At 41.2% G+C, this 19,620-nt stretch overlaps 1 protein-coding gene across 2 annotated transcripts in view; it reads left to right on the forward strand.

Moving 5' to 3' along the window:
* Positions 1 to 19,620, forward strand: part of CNNM2 (cyclin and CBS domain divalent metal cation transport mediator 2) — a 171,303-nt gene that overhangs the window by 133,249 nt on the left and 18,434 nt on the right. For both annotated transcript variants that reach the window (XM_055424742.2, XM_055424743.2), the window contains exons 2-4: positions 12,257 to 12,400; positions 15,243 to 15,380; positions 17,392 to 17,561. In XM_055424742.2, the coding sequence (XP_055280717.1) occupies positions 12,257 to 12,400; positions 15,243 to 15,380; positions 17,392 to 17,561 (452 nt within the window). The remainder of the gene's footprint in view (positions 1 to 12,256; positions 12,401 to 15,242; positions 15,381 to 17,391; positions 17,562 to 19,620) is intronic.

The following is a 19,620-nucleotide window of genomic DNA, read 5'->3' on the forward strand; positions in this document are numbered from 1 at the left end:
TTTCTTCCAAGGAACAAGTGTCTTCTAATTGCATGGCTGCAGTCACCATCTGCAGTGATTTTGGAGCCCAAAAAAGTAAAGTCTGTCACTGTTTCCCCATCTATTTGCCATGAAGTGATGAGACCAGGTGCCATCATCTTAGTTTTCTGAATGTTGAGTTTTAAGCCAGCTTTTTCACTCTCCTCTTTCACTTTCATCCAGAGATTCTTTAGTTCTTCTTTGCTTTCTGCCATAAGGGTGGTGTCATCTACATATCTGAGGTTATTGATATTTCTCCCGGCAGTCTTAAGTCCAGCTTGTGCTTCATCCAGTCCAGAATTTCTCATGATGTACCCTGCATATAAGTTAAATAAATAGGGTGGCAATATACAGCCTTGATGTACTCCTTTTTCTGTTTGGAACCAGTCTGTTATTCCATGTCCAGTTCTAACTGTTCCTTCTTGACCTGCATACAGGTTTCTCAGGAAGCAGGTAAGGTGGTCTTGTATTCCCATCTCTTTAAAAATTTTCCAGTTTGTTGTGATCCACAGTCAAAGGCTTTGGCGTAGTCAATAAAGCAGAAGTAGATGTCTTTCTGGAACTCTCTTGCTTTTTCAGTGATCCAGTGGATGTTGGCAATTTGATCTCTGGTTCCTCTGTCTTTTCTAAAACCAGGTTGAACATCTGGAAGTTCATGGCTCATGTACTATTGAAGCCTGGCTTGGAGAATTTTGAGTGTTACTTTGCGAGATGAGTGCAATTGTGTGGTAGTTTGAGCATTCTTTGGCATTGCCTTTCTGTGGGACTGGAATGAAAACTGACCTTTTCCAGTCCTGTGGCCACTGCTGAGTTTTCCAAATTTGCTGTCTTATGACTGCAGCACTTTCACAGCGTCATCTTTCAGGATTTGAAATGGCTCCACTGGAATTCCATCATCTCCACTAGCTTTGTTCATAGTGATGCTTCCTAAGGCCCACTTGACTTCACATTCCAGGATGTCTGGCTCTAGGTGAGTGATCACACCATCATGATTATCTGGGTCATGAAGGTCTTTTTTTGTATAGTTCTTCTGTGTATTCTTGCCACCTCTTCTTAATATCTTCTGCTTCTGTTAGGTCCATACCATTTCTGTCCTTTATTGTGCCCATCTTTGCATGAAATGTTCCCTTGGTATCTCTAATTTTCTTGAAGAGATCTCTAGTCTTTCCTATTCTATGTTTTCCTCTATTTCTTTGCATTGATCACTGAGGAAGGCTTTGTTATCTCTCCTTGCTATTCTTTGGAACTCTTCATTCAAATGGGTATATCTTTCCTTTTATCTTTTGCCTTTCACTTCTCTTCTTTCACAGCTATTTGTAAGGCCTCCTCAAACAACCATTTTGCCTTTTTCCATTTCTTTTTCTTGGGGATGGTCTTGATTCCTCCCTCCTGTAAAATGTCATGAACCTCTGTCCATAGTGCTTCAGGCACTCTGTATATCAGATCTAATTCCTTAAATCTATTTCTCACTTCCACTGTATGTAAGGGATTTAAATTAGGTCATACCTGAATGGTCTAGTGGTTTTCCCTACTTCCTTCAATTTAAGTCTGAATTTGGCAATAAGGAGTTCATGATCTGAGCCATAGTCAGCTCCCAGTCTTGTTTTTGCTGACTGTATAGAGCTTCTACATCTTTGGCTGCAAAGAATAGAGATCTAATTTCAGTATTGAACATATGATGTTGTCCATGTGTAGAGGCTTCTCTTGTGTTGTTGGAAGAGGGTGTTTGCTATGACCAGTGCATTCCCTTGGCAAAACTCTGTTAGCCTTTGCCCTGCTTCATTTTGTACTGCAAGGCCAAATTTGCCTGTTACTCCAGGTATCTCTTGACTTCCTACTTTTGCATTCCAGTCCCCTATAATGAAAAGGACATCTTTTTTGGGTATTAGTTCTAAAAGGTTTTGTAGATCTTCATAGAACCGTTCAACTTTGACTTCTTCAGCGTTACTGGTTGGGGCATAGGCTTAGATTACTGTAATATTGAATGGTTTGCCTTGGAAACCAACAGAGATCATTCTGTTGTTTTTGAGATTGCACCCAAGGACCGCATTTTGGACTCTTGTTGACTATGATGGCTATTCCATTTCTTCTAAGGGATTCTTGCCCACAGTAGTAGATATAATGGTCATTGGAGTTAAATTCATCCATTCCAGTCCATTTTAGTTCGCTGATTCCTAAAATGTCGATGTTCACTCTTGCCATCTCTTGTTTGACCACTTCCAATTTGCCTTGATTCATGGACCTAACATTCCAGGTTTCTATGCAATATTGCTCTATACGGCATCGGACTTTACTTCCATCACCAATCACATCCACAACGGGGTGGTGTTTTTACTTTGGCTCCGTCTCTTCATTTTTTCCAGAGTTATTTCTCCACTGATCTCCAGTAGTATATTGGGGAGTTCATCTTTCAGTGTCCTATCTTTTTGCCTTTTCATACTGTTCATGGGGTTCTCAAGGCAAGAATACTGAAGTAGTTTACCATTCCCTTCTCCAGTCTCCACCATGGCCCGTCCCATGGCCCGTCCATCTTGGGTGGCCCTACACGGCATGGCTTATAGTTTCTTCGAGTTAAACAAGGCTGTGGTCCATGTGATCAGATTGGTTAGTTTTCTGTGATTGTGGTTTTCAATCTGTTTGCCCTCTGATGGAGAAGGATGAGAGGCTTATAGAAGCTTCCTGATGGGAGAGATTGAGAGGGAAACTGGGTCTTATTCTGATGGGTGGGGCCATGCTCAGTAAATCTTTAATCCAGTTTTCTATTGATGGGTGAGGCTGTGTTCCCTCCCTGTTATTTGACCTGAGGCCAAACTATGGTGGAGATAATGAAGATAATGGCGATCCCATGGTGTACTGCTGCACTCGGTGCCCCTACATGTTATTGCAGGTAGGTATATATTCATTCATTCACTCTTCATTCAAAAGGAAAGAAAGAAGAAAAGATCTGGAGAAAAGAGGCAAAGGTGATTCAGAGTTTGGCACTCCAGTGGCACTCTTTCCAGATGTGGCACTTAGAAGAGGGAGGTGTTACTAAGCAAGGACAAAGACTGTCTAAAGGCACAGACAGGTCTTTGCTCTCAGGCGAAGGCGCCCTGGCAGAGGCAGGCCAGTGTGTCAGAAGAAGGAAGGCTGTTGGGATCACACACGGAGATGGTGATCCTTGGATTCTTCATCTGTGACCTTTCTTATCTTGAACATCTTTTGTCCCCAAAGTCACCTTTCATGATCTTTTGGCTGCATTTGATATGTTGGCCACTTTTCTGCTGCTTGAAGTAGTTTTTTTAAAAAAAATGAGCTTCCAAACACCAATCTCTCTTTGCTCTGCTCACGCCACCAGCCCCTCCTTCTCGGTCTCCACTTCCTGCCCTAGAGACGCTGGCCTGCCCTGGGCTCAGGCTGCGCACACCACCTCTCTTGGTGATCTCCACTGGTGTCTGGCTTCACGAGCCTTTCTTCTCTGGGAGTTCTCACTCTTCATCTGTAACCCACATGGCTCACACTCTGTTGAATTCTGCACTTAGGTATGTAACTGCCTATTTGATATTTCCACTGGGAAGTCTAGTAGGCATCTTGAACTTAACTTGTCTAACAACTGAACTGATTTCTTCTTCTTTCCAGGCGAGTACCTTCCACAGTCCTCCTCTATAAATGGCAACTCTATCCTTCCCACTGCCCAGGCCCCAAAATCCTAGAGTCAGCCCTGGCTTGTCTCCTCCTCTCCCGACTACATTCAGTCGATCAGCAAACCTGTTGGCTCTGATCTAAAATATACACCTGGATTCTAATTACTTCCCACCTCCTCCATTGTTGCCATCTGGTCCAGGCCACCATCCTTGTCACTGAGATCACCGAAATAACTTTTTTTTTTTTAATTTGATCGGAGTATAGTTGCTTTGCAGTGTTGTGTTAGTTTCTGCTCTACAGCAAAGTGAATCAGTTATACATACACATATCAGTTCAGTTCAGTTGCTCAGTCCTGTCCGACTCTTTGCATCCCCATGGGCTGCAGCATGCCAGGCTTCCCTGTCCATCACCAGCTCACAGAATTTGCTCAAACTCATGTCCATCGAGTCGGTGATGTCATCCAACCATCTCGTCTTCTGTCTCCTCCTCCTCCTGCCTTCAGTCTTGCCCAGCATCAGGGTCTTTTCCAGTGAGTCAGTTCTTTTTATCAAGTGGCCAGAGTATTGGAGCTTCAGCTTCAGCATCAGCCCTTCCAATGAGTATTCAGGACCGACTTCCTTTATGATTGACTGGTTGGATCTCCTTGCAGTCCATGGGATTCTCAAGAATCTTCTCCAACACCACAGTTCAGAAGCGTCAACTCTTTAGTGCTCAGCTTTCTTTATGGTCCAACTCTCACATCCATACATGACTACTGGAAAAACCATAGCTTTGACTATATGGACCTTTGTTGACAAAGTAATGTCTCTGCTTTTTAATATGCTGTCTAGGTTGGTCATAGTTTTTCTTCCAAGGAACAAGTGTCTTTTAATTTCATGGCTGCCGTGATTTTGGAGCCCAAGAAAATAAAGTCTGTCTGAAAATAAACACTGTTTCCATTGTTACCCCATCTATTTGCCATGAAGTGATGGGACCAGATGCCGTCATCTTAGTGTTTTGGATGTTGAGTTTTAGGCCAGCTTTTTCACTCTCCTATTTCGTTTTCATCAAGAGGCTCTTTAGTTCTTCTTCGCTTTCTCCCATAAGGGTGGTGTCATCTGCATATCTGAGATTATTGATATTTCTCTCAGGAATCTTGATTCCAACTACTTTTTGAATTTCCTTCTCATTTAGGTCACCACGGAGCACTGAGTCAAGTTCCCTGTGTTCTACAGTAGGTTCTCATTAGCTATCTATTTTATACACACGATCCCTGGATCGAAAAGATGCCCTGGAGTAGGAAATGGCAACTCACTCCAGTATTCTTGCCTGGAAAATCCATTGACAGAAGAGCCTGGTGGGCTACAGTCCATGGGGTCGCAGAGTCCGATAGGACTGAGCAACTGTGCACAAAGCGCGTGCACATACACACACACACACAATACACACACTTCAGTAAAAGCTAAAGTCTTGGTGATAGAGATGTGATCTGCGCTACCGCCCATCCCCAATTACCCCGGCCTCCCCCCCGAACCCCCATCTCGTTTTTGCTTCTTTCTCTCCTGCCTACTCTGCTCCAGCCACACTGCTTGCTGTCCCTCGAGCACACCAGGCCTCTCCTCTCCAGGGCTCCATTGTTCCCTCCACCTGAAACATCTTCCCCAACCCCTTACTTACTTCATTTGGCTCCTTAACGCCTTCCAGCATTGTTCAACTGTTACTAGGGAGGCCCTTCCCTGGCCAGCCTAAGCTAAATAATTTGGTCTCTTGCTTTTTTGTTCTGCACAGCACATTTTGTACAGTCGGACATGCATTTATACTGTTTCCCTGAGTGTTTGTCTCCCCTACTAGAATGTTCCTTGAAAGCCAGAGCTTTGTTTTGTGCCCTGAGGTATAAGCCTGGCGAATATAGTAGACATCAGTACATGTTTACTGAGTAAGTGAATGAGTTTATGACTGTAGTTCATTGACACTTACATAGCATTGTACCTTATGGATTATACATTATGTTCAAAAACATTAGATCATTGGTCAGTGTGTTCAATTTTTGTACATCAGACTAAATCTAATGCTGTTTAAAGTGTATTGACTTCCTTGACGGCCTATATGCAAACTGGTTTCCTTGGGAGATCTTAAGTATGGCCTTCAAATCTATCCTCCATCTTGTTTTGTTTTAGTGATGGGGGACCTGAATTCTAACTTACAGAGCATTTCTTTATTTTATCACTAGTTCCATTCTTAGGAACTTTATTGATTCCTACTTGTTGAATTATTATAATTCTTATGTTAGATAAACTGGGAAATGTTTAAAAACAGAGGCATATCAAATGCCTCCCTTGCCCTAATACCCTTGTTTAGTGAGGGGCTACAACACTGCATGGGCTTCCCTGGTGGCTCAGTGGTAAAGAATCCACCTGTGGCGTAAGAGACACAGGAGATGGGGTTTTGATCCCTGGGTCAGGAAGATCCTATGGATGAGGGCATGGCAACCCACTCCAGTATTCTTGCGGGGAGAATCCCATGGACAGAGGAGCCTGGTGGGCTACAGTCCATGGGGTCGCAGAGTTGGACACGACTGAAGCAACTTAGCACGCACGCATGACGCTGCACAACCTCACGGGAACCGTTGGGTCTTGCATGGGAACCATTAGGTCTTTCTCTCCTACAGTTGTGGGACACAGCAGCCATGGCAGACGTAAAATGTTTGGCTTTAGTTTCTTATTGTTGAATCTTCTGTTTGTTTTCTTCCTGCTGTTCAGGTGGCATTTTTAGGACTGTCTGCCTTGCACTCACATTGTTCAGTCGTTTGGACTACTGCTTGTCACTTGTTATTAGCTTAGCTGTGTCAGGTTTTTCCTGATTCCATTCTACTTCATCTGCTCACTTGGCTTTCTTCCTTAGGTGTTTCAGTTACTCTGCCTGCTGTTCCATTTCACTTGATTGACATCAAACTTGTATGAGAGCAAATGAGTCCATATTTTCTTCAGGCAGTTAAGGTACCCTTTGTCAGCCTAATCATTACCTAGTTAATTATCCCTATCAAAATACAAATGGTGTCTGTCATTCAGAATCTGAGCCTAGCATTGTGGTAAGGTTAAAAGATTCAAGCGTGGCAACCGGCAGCAATTCTGAGCTGATTCTCCAGAGAAATGATGCAGTACTTTGATTTGGGGAGAGGTGGAAGCAGGCGGAGGCAGAAATTTGATCCTAGTTTTATTGCATATAGATGATTTTACTTAGCCTACCTCACAGTGAAGACGTGTTATTATAATTTCCTCTATGCAAGTGCCCTGTTTTGAACACATAGCAGTTAAAATCTAGGAGATTACTTCTTAGTAAACTTAACAGTTCTGAATTTGACTAGAAATGTGTTTATGGAGCCCTATACTCTGAAGAGAGGCCTGCATAGATTCTCTTAGGTCTGATTTAAGTATTCCGTTAGTCATCTAGGACCAGACTAGATGGAGAGAGACTGTAGGTATAGGACAGTTTGAAATGACATGTATACTGCAAGACCCATTATAGCTAGCCACAAAGGGCTGTCTCCAAGCCCTAATTGTGCCAGCAATGTCTGCTTTATTCTATATATAATTAATCAAGTTTATATAATCTCGCTATATTAAAAAGCTTAAGTGCTATTTCATGCCTGTAATCGCATATTGTGCTGATTGCTGTGTTTTTATTCTTCTCTTTGGAAGTTAAGAATCCATCAGTTCATAATCTTTTCCAGTTTTTGGTTTATAAATATCTTTTATTAGTTTCCCCAAGATTGCTTTGCTGCTTTCAATCCTGGCTTAATCCCTCCAATGCTCAGGTTAAGAACGATGTTATTTGAGCTCAGTTCTTTAAATTTCTGTTTTGATAAGTTTATATTTTCCCTTTGATGGTTCCATTGATGAGGTCAAAGGCTGAACTCCCTGCAGTGAATGGTTAAGTAGGGGAAGAGGTACCTTATATTGCTGTCTTCCAAAAGCATGATTAGAGAAGAGGGATATCTTTTTTTTTTTTTTTTGGTACTGCTTACTGGGAAGAAGGTTAGAAAACAAGACTTCTCACCAGGAATTCCAAAGCTAAAAATATGTGACTCTGGGGCAGATGAAGAAGTTTCAACATTGGAGGTGGGGGTGTGAAAGGGAACACTGAGCTAGGAAGAAAACTTAATTTTCCATCTAAGAAGCCTAGCTTACATGAATAATTTCTAGAGTAAGGCCTTTTCCAGTCAGATCTGTTGGTGCTATCGAGCTGGTATTTCAAGTATGTCCATCTGCATTTAAACGAATTGCTCCAAGACAATCTGATTATGCGGTAGTTACTTTGGTGAGAATAGCGCCTCAGTGGAATGGAAACTTCATTTTGAGTCTAATATTAGACCTTGCTTTGGAAAATTCCTTTTAAATGATCACAAGCTGGGAATAGCAAAAGAATTTAACTTTCGACAGACAGCATTCACCAAGAATTTTTAACTGCTTATGTTTGGGTCCTTGGGAAAGCAAATGGGAGAAACTGACCTAACCAAACTGACTAGACTAGAATTGACTTGACCTGATGCGGTGTTTATATATCTGTTGCTGATAAGTTTCACTTGTAGTCTCATTTGCTCAAAATATTTTCATTCTTTGAGTGTGAGCACGCTAAGGATGCAGATTGTTAGGATGCCTAATTGTGTAACAATCTTAACTTCTCAGTCTCCAGACAGTTTCTTGCAAAGGGGTCTGAGGCAGAGCAGAAAGGGCAGATGAACCCACAGACCCAAAGCCAGCCTCTGAGTAGGTGCTGGGAACTTCATCAGAACTGGCCTTCAGGATATTTTTAGTTTGGCTGGTTGTGTCTGAGCAAACTCACCCAGTTTGAAGTAAATTTTATTTAAATGACACGCCCTCACTCCCACCACCTCCAAAAAAAACCTCACCCTGTCATTTAAAAATATAATATGTTGGGTAGGGGGAGGCTCAAGAGGGGAAAGATATATGAATACGTATAGCTGATTCATGTTGTCCTGCAGCAAAAATTAACATTGTAAAACAATTATGTTCCAATTAAAGAAAATAATATAATGTTAAAATGATCATGAAGTTTCCAGATAATCATGTCTCCTTGGCTTAGCTTAAGGATACGTTTCAGCTGCCCTCATGCCTTGGGTTAGGAAAACCAATTATTGGTGTATGAGATACATTTAATATTTTTAAAAGATCTTTCTGAAATTGAAATGCATCCTTTTTTAATTTTTAAATTTTTAATTGGAGGATAATCGCTTTACAATATTGTGTTGGTTTCTGCCATACAGCACCGTGAATCAGCCATATATATACATATGTCCCCTCTCTCTTAACCTCCCTGCCACCTGCCACCCCTCTAGGTTGTCACAGAGCACCTGATTTGAGTTCTCTGCATCATACAGCCAATTTCCACTGGCTGTCTATTTTACATATGGTAATTTATGTTTCTATCACAATGAACATTTAATGTAGTAGATTTTTTCTTTCTGACTAAGCTGGTAATAGTTGATAGTGCCTTAAAATTGAGGGAGAATATTGATAAATTAAGCTACCATTTATTGATTACCCAGTTGATCCCAGTCACTGCCTTTGCTAGGTACATTCTCTCTGATGTTAACGATAATCCTGCATGGCAGCAATTATCATGAGCCTGGGTTTAGAGAAGAGGAGACTGAGGCTCAGAAAAGTTACATAGGCCTTTGTCCTGATCACACAGCTGGTGGTAGCTAAAGTGGTGATGCCAGAGTTCACATCCAGAAGTGGTCAGTTTCACAGCATGTGTTCTTATAGGATATCTTTTTGATGTTTACTATATTTGAAATTAAACCTGAGGAATTTTAAACATTTACTTATTTTTAAGGGACAACCATGAATCCATAAGGGACAACCATGAATCCATTACATGTTAACGTAGCATTTTTATTAAAAATAACTTTTTCCAAAACTTGAATGGTAAAGAGAGTAGTGTTTGCCTTTCTGTGTATTGTTTATTGTCAAGCTAAATGGAGGGCAGCTAGATTCTCTTCTGCATTCAGTCTGTGCTATACACTGTTTTTATTGAGGTATGTGGAGAAAATCTGTCCTCACACAGATATGTATTTGAAAAGGAAGGGGTATTTTAATATTAAACCTTTATGAATATTTGGATGTTCTTCTTTGATAATAACCCAAAACTCCCCAAGTGATAGTTTCTTAAAGGTTAGTTGCAATGTAGCATCTGAAACTATGCCAGTGGACTTGTGGTGCCCTGTTCCATTAAAATTTTTTGGTCTGGAATATTCCTTACAAAAGAATTCTGAGTAATGTGTGTAGCTATTACCTGACTCCGAGAAGGAGGGCTTAATTCCTACCACTCACCCTCCCTGGGGGTGGGCTAGACCAAATGACTTGCTTCCAAAGAGGAGAATGAGGACAAGGGGAAATTTGGTAACTTTTGCAGTGGAGGAACCTGGAAAACACTACCTTGGCCACATAATGACCATGAACGTTGCCTGTGATGATGTGAGCCCTGATGTCATCTAACAAAAAAACTTATAACCCCTGTCTAATTGTGAGAAAAACATCGGAAAAATGTGTCCAAAGCAGAAGATATTCTACAGAGTACCTGACCAGAACTACTTGATTGTCAAGCTCATGAAAAACAAGGGCAGACTGGGAAACTGTCTCAGACCAGAGGAATCTGTGAAGACACGACAGCTAAGTGCAGTGTGGTCCTCAAGACTGGGTACTTGAACAGAAAGAGGACATTAATGGAAAAACTGGTGAAATACAAATAAAATCTAGAATGTACTTACTGTTACCATATCAGTGTCAAATTCTAGTTTTGATGAATATGTCATGGTGAAGGACTGATGCTAAAGCTGAAACTCCAATACTTTGGCCACCTCATGCGACAAGTTGACTCACTGGAAAAGACTCTGATGCTGGGCGGGATTGGGGGTGGGAGGAGACGGGGACGACAGAGAATGAGATGGTTGGATGGCATCACTGACTCGATGGACATGAGTTTGAGTGAACTCCGGGAGTTGGTGATGGACAGGGAGGCCTGGCGTGCTGTGATTCATGGGGTCACGGAGAGTCGGACATGACTGAGCGACTGAACTGAACTGAAAGTAAGGTGTTAATAGTGGGAGGGGGAAATTGAGTAAAGGGTATACAAGAACTCTGTCTTTGCCACTTTTCTGTAATTCTTAAATTACTGCAAAATAAAAAGTTTTTAAAAATCCACTGTTATGCATTGCATTCTGAATAAATCGTTTACCCATGCATGTTTTGGTAACATCATGGCCATTTGGAGAATACTGGTTCACAGAGTTAGGCAGATCTTTGAACTGTTGACACCTTTTATTGTTCAATACTTTACAAATCACTTTTGTTAATAGCGCCACCTATCTCATCAGGTAAGTCTTCACTGAGAAGCTCTCAAGTTTCACGGTGGTGAATACAAGTTTCCCGAAATCCTAATTTTCCCTTGAAAGCGCAGATGTTATGTTTGGCAGTGAACACTGCTGTTGTTTTCCTGAATGTAATAGGCTCATCATGTTCATTTTCAATAAAATGTCTGCCAAATATCCAAATCTAAATAACCATAGCTTGGTAGTTATTCGTTTAAATAAAATGTTTGGTGAAAAAATTGATCCAACTTGCAACTCAATTTGCATGAGTCCTTTTCCTCAAAACAACTATCATACTTCAGAATGCAACAGAAATGTTTTATGGTACTTCTCAATTTGTCACGTACAATATTGAAAGTCAGGTCCCAAGAATCAAGATTCAGTGAAGCCGATTACTTCTACTGCATCATCAAGGATATTTTTTCCCTCCGGAAAAGAATTAATTTACAATTTTTAATTGAAATACAGTTGATTTACAGTGTTCTGTTAATTTCAGGTGTATTGCAAAATGATTCAGTTTTATATACTTTTTAAAATTCTCTTCCATTGTAGGTTCTCAGAAGATACTAAGTATAGTTCCCTGTGCTATACAGTAGGTCCTTGATGGCTGTAGATTTTATATGTAGTATATGTATGTTTTAATCCCAAACTCCTAATTTAAACAATACTTGAACAGATTTCCCCCCTTTTACTGTCTGTGTGTGTTGGAGAAGACACTAGTAGCAACCTACTGCTACCGCTGCCTTGACTTGTGCTGAGGCACTTTTATACCATTGGTGCAAATACCAACACAGAAGAATCCAGGAACATTTTAGTAATCTAAATGAAAAGGATTTGGCCTTTCTGACTTTCCTAAAAGGGTCCTGGGTACCCCTAGGGATCCACAGACCACCCTTTGAGAACTGCTGTCCTCAAGTAAAGCAGCAGTTGCTAAGTGGTCACAAAGGAACAGCTGATATAACCGAGACCAACACCATTAGAAGCAGATGGCACCATGGTGGTACCTGGTGGGTAGATGGTGATGCTGTTTTGGCTTAACTGGTCTTACTTTCGATGGCTAGTGAAGCTTTTCCATTTGTTTGTGGACAAACATTTCCAAACCATTTTTAAATGCTGAAACGTAGACTTTGATAATCTGGTATCTGTGTTTGCTGCTGTTTTTAACATAATCCTTTATAAGACTTCATTCAGGAAATTCAGAAAATCACCTCTGAAAATTACCTCTTTGCTTTCTTTTCTTTAAAGGTAAATCTCACCTGGCTATTGTGCAGCGAGTAAACAATGAGGGAGAGGGGGATCCGTTTTATGAAGTTCTGGGAATTGTCACATTAGAGGATGTGATTGAAGAAATCATCAAATCTGAGATTCTAGATGAAACAGATTTATACAGTGAGTACCGTTGCCTGAGTGTAATTTTCCAAAACCTTTGCTTTTATTTGCCATGTTGTTTGTGAGTGAGTCATCTGACACCTCTCCAGCTGTTGTCTGTCTGTTTCTAATTATACACAGTGTGTGTAGGCTGGGAACCACCTACAAGTGTATACCAGTCCTTCCACCACAGAGGAAGAAGAGGCTGGTCCTGTAATATCAACTGGCCATGTTTTTTTTTTTGAAAAGCCAACTGCTTCTGAGCTGGGCATTACTTGCCCTGAACAGAAAACTCCATTCTTGGCTTTCATTTTACACAGTTAGGCAAATTGTTTCAGTTAAGTTTCTGTCTCTATTTAAAGTCATAATTCAAATGCTTGAAAACTGAGAAGAGTTTGTGGATAGCAACTGTTGAAATTTCCTTGTTCTAGTACCCATGGGTCAGGATAGAAGTGAAGTTTGCAGGTGTAGTTTTGCTGGGGTAGTGTCACTGCGGAGTATATAGCAAAAGCAGGACAGGTTAGGGCACACAATAGAAGTGTGAATTTCTCGTTCTCTGTTTCTCTGCCTTTTGGGGAGGTGGGCTTGAATCGGGGAAGGTGGGTATCCACACCTGTTTGCCCAGGAGTAGGCTTAATCCTGAGGCTTCCCAGGTGGCGCTAGTGGTAAAGAACCTGCCTGCCAGTGTAGGAAACGCTTAAGAGATGCAGGTTCGATCCCTGGATTGGGAAGATCCCTTGGCGGATGGCATGGCAACCCACTCCAGGATTCTCTTAACTGGAGAATCCCATGGACTGGTGCACTGCAGTCCTTAGGGTCACACAGAGTCAAACACGACTAAAGTGACTTAGCACACACACACAGGCTCAATCTTGGGCTGGGTATTGAACCTGCATTCTGTCCTATTAAATCCACAACTGTTGAATTTCCTCAGCCTCACTCTTAGCAAAGTAATACACTTTCAAGGATTTCTTAATGCCAAAGATGGCCCGAGGCCTGAGATGTTATGGGCTGTCAAAGGTGATATTAGAGAAGGAGAATTTGGGCTCTTTGTGTCCTGTTGGGCTTTTCAGGCTTGAATTGGAGGGGAAAAGGGACCGTTCAGATGGCCTGGAGCACCAAGGACAAAGCCAGCCTTGCTCAAAGCAGAGTCATTTTATTCAGTCCTACTAGAAAGGAAATGTCCCTCATTTTAAAACTAAAGTCTTCCATCCACCCTTAAAAAAAAATTAATATTTAGCTCTTGTCCTGCTTCCCGAATGGATCTTATTTTTTTCCTCACATCTGTATAGTGTTCTTTAAACAACCCCAGTCCCTATGTGTTTTATCCTTTTGACTCTTGGAGAATAATCAGAGCTTTCATAATAGAGAATATTGTTAATTGTGTGTTTACATTCTTTTCATCCTTCCTCACAGAGACTGTTTAATACCAAGTGTGTCTCTGTATATTTATGTGTTTCCCCAGGGGTGATCCTTAGTGTAAGAAAGATAATCTAGACATTTATGTACTTTGATGTTTATGCGTCAGCTCACTTCTTTTAAACCTTGATGAGACTGATTTCATACATGGATTCCTGAGATGAGGTACTGAACTTGTGTTTCAAGGATAGTCTTGATTCAGTTCAGGGATGATGACAACCTTTGACATTAGAAAATGATTTAGAATGCTTGCCTTGATTTTTGCTGCCTGACTTAAAAGAGAATTTGGGACAGAGGAAAATTCCAGGTTGTGATTGCCTTCGTCCCAGGACAAGCCTGATTAGTCATCACTGTTTTGCCTTAGGCGTGAAATGGTAATGTAAAGACTCAAGATTCTTAAGGGGGGAAAGCAAGCAATTAGGAAAAGCAAGCATATTGTCTCTAACCTAGTTTTTTCTTGATCATTACTTTGTCCAGAAAAATACTCAGAAGTTTTGCATTTGACACCTTCAAGATCAAGGATTGGCAAACTACAGCTTACAAGCTAAAAAAAATTTTTTTTCAACATTTTTTCAGTTGTTAAAAAGTCAAAAGAATATTATTTTGTGACATGTAAAAATGATACAGAATTAAAATTTCCTATCCGGAATAAAGTTTTACTGCAGCACAGCCCTGCTAATTCATTTTCACATGGCTTCTTCTTGCTCAACAGCGGAGTTGTAGTTGCAACAGAGCATACATGGCCCGCAAGCCTGAAATATTTACTGCCCAGCCCTTTGCAGAGGAAATGTACTGACCTCTGTTCTGAATCACTTCCTTCGTATTTGCTTGACCTTGAAGGTCTCATGGTCTGGGGTATTATTACTAAAATCAACAGATAATATTATTAAAATCAATCACAAATAATCACTGTTCTGTGAAAGTGTTCTTGTTCCTTTCTGGAGGCAGTGTGTGTGTGTATGTGCTCTTTCAGCAGAGGCTGGCATGGACACACTAAGGCAGGGACACGCTTCTCTGTGTCTTCTGTAGCATGATTGTCCTTCCTGCTGTGTGGCAGCCTGAGTAGTAGGAGCCTATGTACACCTTGGGCTCCTGTCCTGTCGTTGTGTGATTGTGTAAAGCCTCTACGAGGGGAGGATTTTTGTCCACAGCTGCCCATTAATAATGGCCCTGTCGATCTGTCCAGCGTGTGTCCACAGCCATTCCTAATCACGTTACCTGTGATTTCGCACTCTGGATCCTGTCATAGCCACGCCTGTGCTGCACTGATCCGATGAGGGTTCTCTGTCCCTCCCCTCTCCACATGCTGTTTGTATGTAGCGTGCCCACCACCTGGAGAGCGAGCTTAGCCTTTCCAATATATCGTATCATTTTTCATTCAGAAAGAGCCCTGATCTAATGGAATGTGTTTCCTTACTTTTTCCTTTTCTCATTCCTCCCTCAGCTGATAACAGAACGAAAAAGAAAGTGGCCCATCGAGAAAGAAAGCAAGATTTTTCTGCCTTTAAGCAAACAGATAGCGAGATGAAGGTTAAAATATCACCACAGCTTCTCTTGGCCATGCACCGTTTCCTAGCAACAGGCAAGTGCCGCTTATCACAGTTTGAAATCTCTGCCAACCCTGGAGCAAGTTTCTCACCCACCGCTGACTGGGGTGGGCTGGGGGTGGAGCCTGGGAACTGGGGTGATAAGTAATGCCACTTTTGTGTTTTGTTTTTTTGTTTTGTTTGTTTTGTTTTTTTCTTTTTAAATTCTCTCCTCTCCTATGTTCAGTGTCGGCATGAACCCTCTGAGACATTTGCCAGGGGTGGACCAGTAACTTAAAATTGGTCTGAAAGGTAAGGATGAATGTTAGTGCCACACTGCATGTGAATGGTAGCCCAGGCCATCCGCTTCAGCTCGGTCCAGGGGAGAGCCAGCTGGCGGAGCAGGCGGACAGTGCGTACCAGACCCCATCTCGGCGTGTGTCAGGCATTGAGTAGTTCTCTCTTCAGCTTGCCTCGGAAGAACAGTTGGACATCAGTGGTGACACAAGTGCTATGATTTGCAGTGAAGAACAATAAAGTCTCAAAATTAAATCTTTACCCTTTCTGGTTGTAATGAAATCAGAAATCCTCAGAACTCTGACATAGATTTCCTGATGGCCTCTTCAAACCAGATTGTTAACTCAGGCCCATTCCAGGAGGCAAGTGTTCACATTATTAAAACCACCAACCCAGCCGGCAGTGACTGCTCCAGGGAGGTCAAGGTCGAACGGACTTGAGAGACTGACTAACCCTGCTCACATCCCCAGATGGCTCTCTAGGCGAAGGGTGAGCTCTATTGGCCAGGGGGAAGTGTGAGAGAATCTGAGAGTGCCCAGTGGCCTATAGAAGACGTCTGTGTCCAAGATGGGCAGCCAGTGCCTTTCAACTGAATGCAGTGTACTTGAGATATTTTGAAAAGAAGGCTAACAGCAACCACACGATGGAATGTTATATACTCTTTAAGATCATTTTTTCAGATACTTCGAAAGGCTCATCATATAATATTTATCACATGTGAAAATACTTAGTGTAAAGTAAGAAGAAACAGCATAAAACCATGTGTACACAAGATTATCATTGTAGTTTTTAGTGTACACACACATGTACGTACATGGCACTCACGCCTAGGTGAGGTATGGGAAAGAAATACTCACCAATTGCTCAGAATGGTTATGAGTGGTTGGTTTATAGGTTTATTTTCTTCTTTCTCTTTTTCTATATTTTCCAAAACTTCTGTGATGTACTATCTTATTTTGTTATTACAAAAAGTCACTGAACTAATGCAGAATCTATAGGTCTCACATATAATTTAAAACATTTTAAGACATATGAACAATATCTTTAACTTAGTTTTTTTCTTTCTGATAATATTGTTCTTCATCATTTAAGACCCACAATTTAGATGTTATCCTACTCTGCCTCAGAGATACCATAAAGTCCACTTTCAGTATAGCACCCTTAAGTCAGTAACTTGGGGTTCTGTTACTTTAAATGAAATCACAATCTTTATCAATTCAGATCAACATTACTTTTTTTAATAGCAAGCTGGAGTGCATGTTGATGTGTGCACGTGCCTTGCTTCTATTCTGAATCTCTACCTTCCTCTGTTTCCAGACTTTCTCAGGGTAGTTGATGGGAGAGTGAGATGTGAGCACTGCGTCTGAGCACCTGGTACTAACCCACGCCTAGACGCTTCCTGACCTCTGCTTCTTCCTTTGGCTGTTGGACAGTCAGTCTTTTGTGGCCTGTTGCAGGGTGTCCTGGCAGTCATGGAGCCTGCTTCTGGTTGATTTTCCTTTGTGTCAGTCAGAAAATGAGGGTATTTCTTTTTATGATACCTGAAACCAATGACAGGTTGAAAAAGAAAAATTCTAAAGCAACAAACATGAGAATTCAGCATTTTCTAATTTCTCCCAGGTTATCTGCCCCCAGTGGATCACAAAACGGAAGTCTCATTAATCCATGCTGTATTGCTTCGATTCCAAGTATTCTTTAAACACTTTAATCACTAGCATCATTTTTTCCATCCATTTGAAGTGTAATATCAAGTTGTGTTTATATCTATAGAAGTAGAAGCATTTAGCCCATCCCAGATGTCAGAGAAGATCCTTCTAAGGCTGCTAAAGCACCCCAATGTCATCCAGGAACTGAAGTATGATGAGAAGAACAAGAAAGCTCCAGAATACTACCTCTACCAGCGAAACAAACCTGTAGACTACTTCGTTCTCATTTTGCAGGTCAGAAGTATTAATCAATAGTTGTTTGATCTCATTGAGTATCCACCCTTCCAGCTATGAGGAGACTTGGTGTAGGTGAATGGGTGTCAAGGATTGCACACTTAACTTCTGGGGTGGCTCTATATGTGGGAGAATTTCATCTCCCTGTTTTCATATCTGCAAAAGCAGTGTTGTTAGTTACTTTAATTTCCAATACTGATAGGCACTTGGTGATTGCTGTGGCATTGAGGCATTCCTTTGAAGAAGGGTGAATTCAGGTGTTTTGTTTGTTTTTTGGAAGAGTTTGGGGAATTAACTGTGTGTGTCTAAATCTTGGCTGGACATTTGAAATGTCGGTGTTGTGAGTTCCTTGGGTCTTCTTTTCATTGTCTTTTCTTTTTTCCACCCCTCATTAAGACTTGGCCTTACACAGCTTCTTGGAGATTCCTTATTATCTCTTCTCTTAATGTCGTCAAAATAATCCATTTATTGGGTTGGCCCAAAAGTTTATTTGGGTTTTTCCGTAACACCTTTCTATAAGGTGTTACGGAAAAAACCCAAATTTATTGTTTTTATTCCTGGTTACTAACCAGCTTCTGTTTTAATGAGCAACTGATGGGTAATTACAGCCTCTAATGACAATGGTTACTTGCCTCCTTCTTTACTATAACATAATCCACTATATAAGGTGAGAAGGTCCCTCCATTCTGAGCCCTCTTAGAGGGGCTTCTATGCTTGAGTTGACAGGAAGCCCTTGATATCTCACAGTTTCACCTGGTAAAGCACAGTTCTTGGCATGGAGACCAAGATGCATAGTACAAAGAACAGTGTGCTAGTTTTATTGATTTCTTATACCTCTTTAGTGAACAGTTACTTTTATGGGAATTCTGAGTGTATTTCGGTTCAAGAATACTAGCTCTTTTAGCATTTTCCTGTTTCTTGGTTACTTCCTAGTAAGAATTGGAAGGATCTTTTAAGAGTATAATTAGTACTTGGTAGGCCCATCTATGGCAAGCCACTCCAGTACTATTGCCTAGAAAATCCCATGGATGGAGGAGCCTGGTAGGCTGCAGTCCGTGGGGTCGCTAAGGGTCGGACACGACTGAGCGACTTCACTTTCACTTTTCACTTTCCACTTTCACACATTGGAGAAGGAAATGGCAACCCACTCCAGTGTTCTTGCCTGGAGAATCCCAGGGACGGGGGAGCCTGGTGGGCTTCCGTCTATGGGGTCACACAGAGTCGGACACGACTGAAGTGACTTAGCAGCAGCAGCAGCAGGCCCATCTACAGTTCGCATCTACCAAGTCCTAGTTATCTAAATGAACTAAAGTTCTTTTATTTGAAAGTAACTTTTATCAAATGTCTAGATGTTGGAAACTCTGGGAAGTGTTGTGTTCCTGCCCCATGTTTGGCCTGTATAGTGAATTCTGGATGCAGCAGTGAGGAGCTGTGGAAAAGTCTGGATTAACTGGGTATATGCTGCTTTCATAGGGTGTTTCTTGGAAAATTCTGTTTGCAGGTTTTCTAAGTCAGTACCCTGATGCTTCTCCTAAACTTAGTCTCATTCAATCCTGAACTGTGTTTTTCGTTTCTCTGGGGATAGACAAGCTTGAAACTCTGAGGGGGCTATTGGGAATTAATTTTATATACTACAGTGAAGGAGTAAAACATTCATGTTTCTCATAAAAGGTCGATATGAATATTCCTTAAACCTATAGAAGCTAAATGACATTAAAGACAGTTTATTTTGGAGAACTCTGAGGATTGACATTGTGAATTTCCGTAATAGTAGAAACTCTATGGCTTTCAATTGTTGATTTTTATATAGTTAGCATTTATGAATTCTGATTCATTAATGCTCTATTGATATGTAAGAAAGCTATTTCCTGGCTGATGGATCTAAAAGTAGATTTTATGGAAGAGGGACTTCATAATCTTTGTCCCTTTATAAGTAAATCTTTAAAGATATTTTTCAGAAGGCTTTACGTCTATGTAAATATATTTGAATACCTGTGTCATGTTAAATATTTTTGTAAATGTGACAAGTTCTTGGAACTGATGATGTCATGAGGGTTTT

This window comes from Moschus berezovskii, chromosome 12 (genome assembly GCF_049115385.1).
Source record: "Moschus berezovskii isolate FMDL1 chromosome 12, NW_MosBer_1.0, whole genome shotgun sequence".
NCBI classification, from domain to species: Eukaryota; Metazoa; Chordata; class Mammalia; order Artiodactyla; family Moschidae; genus Moschus; species Moschus berezovskii.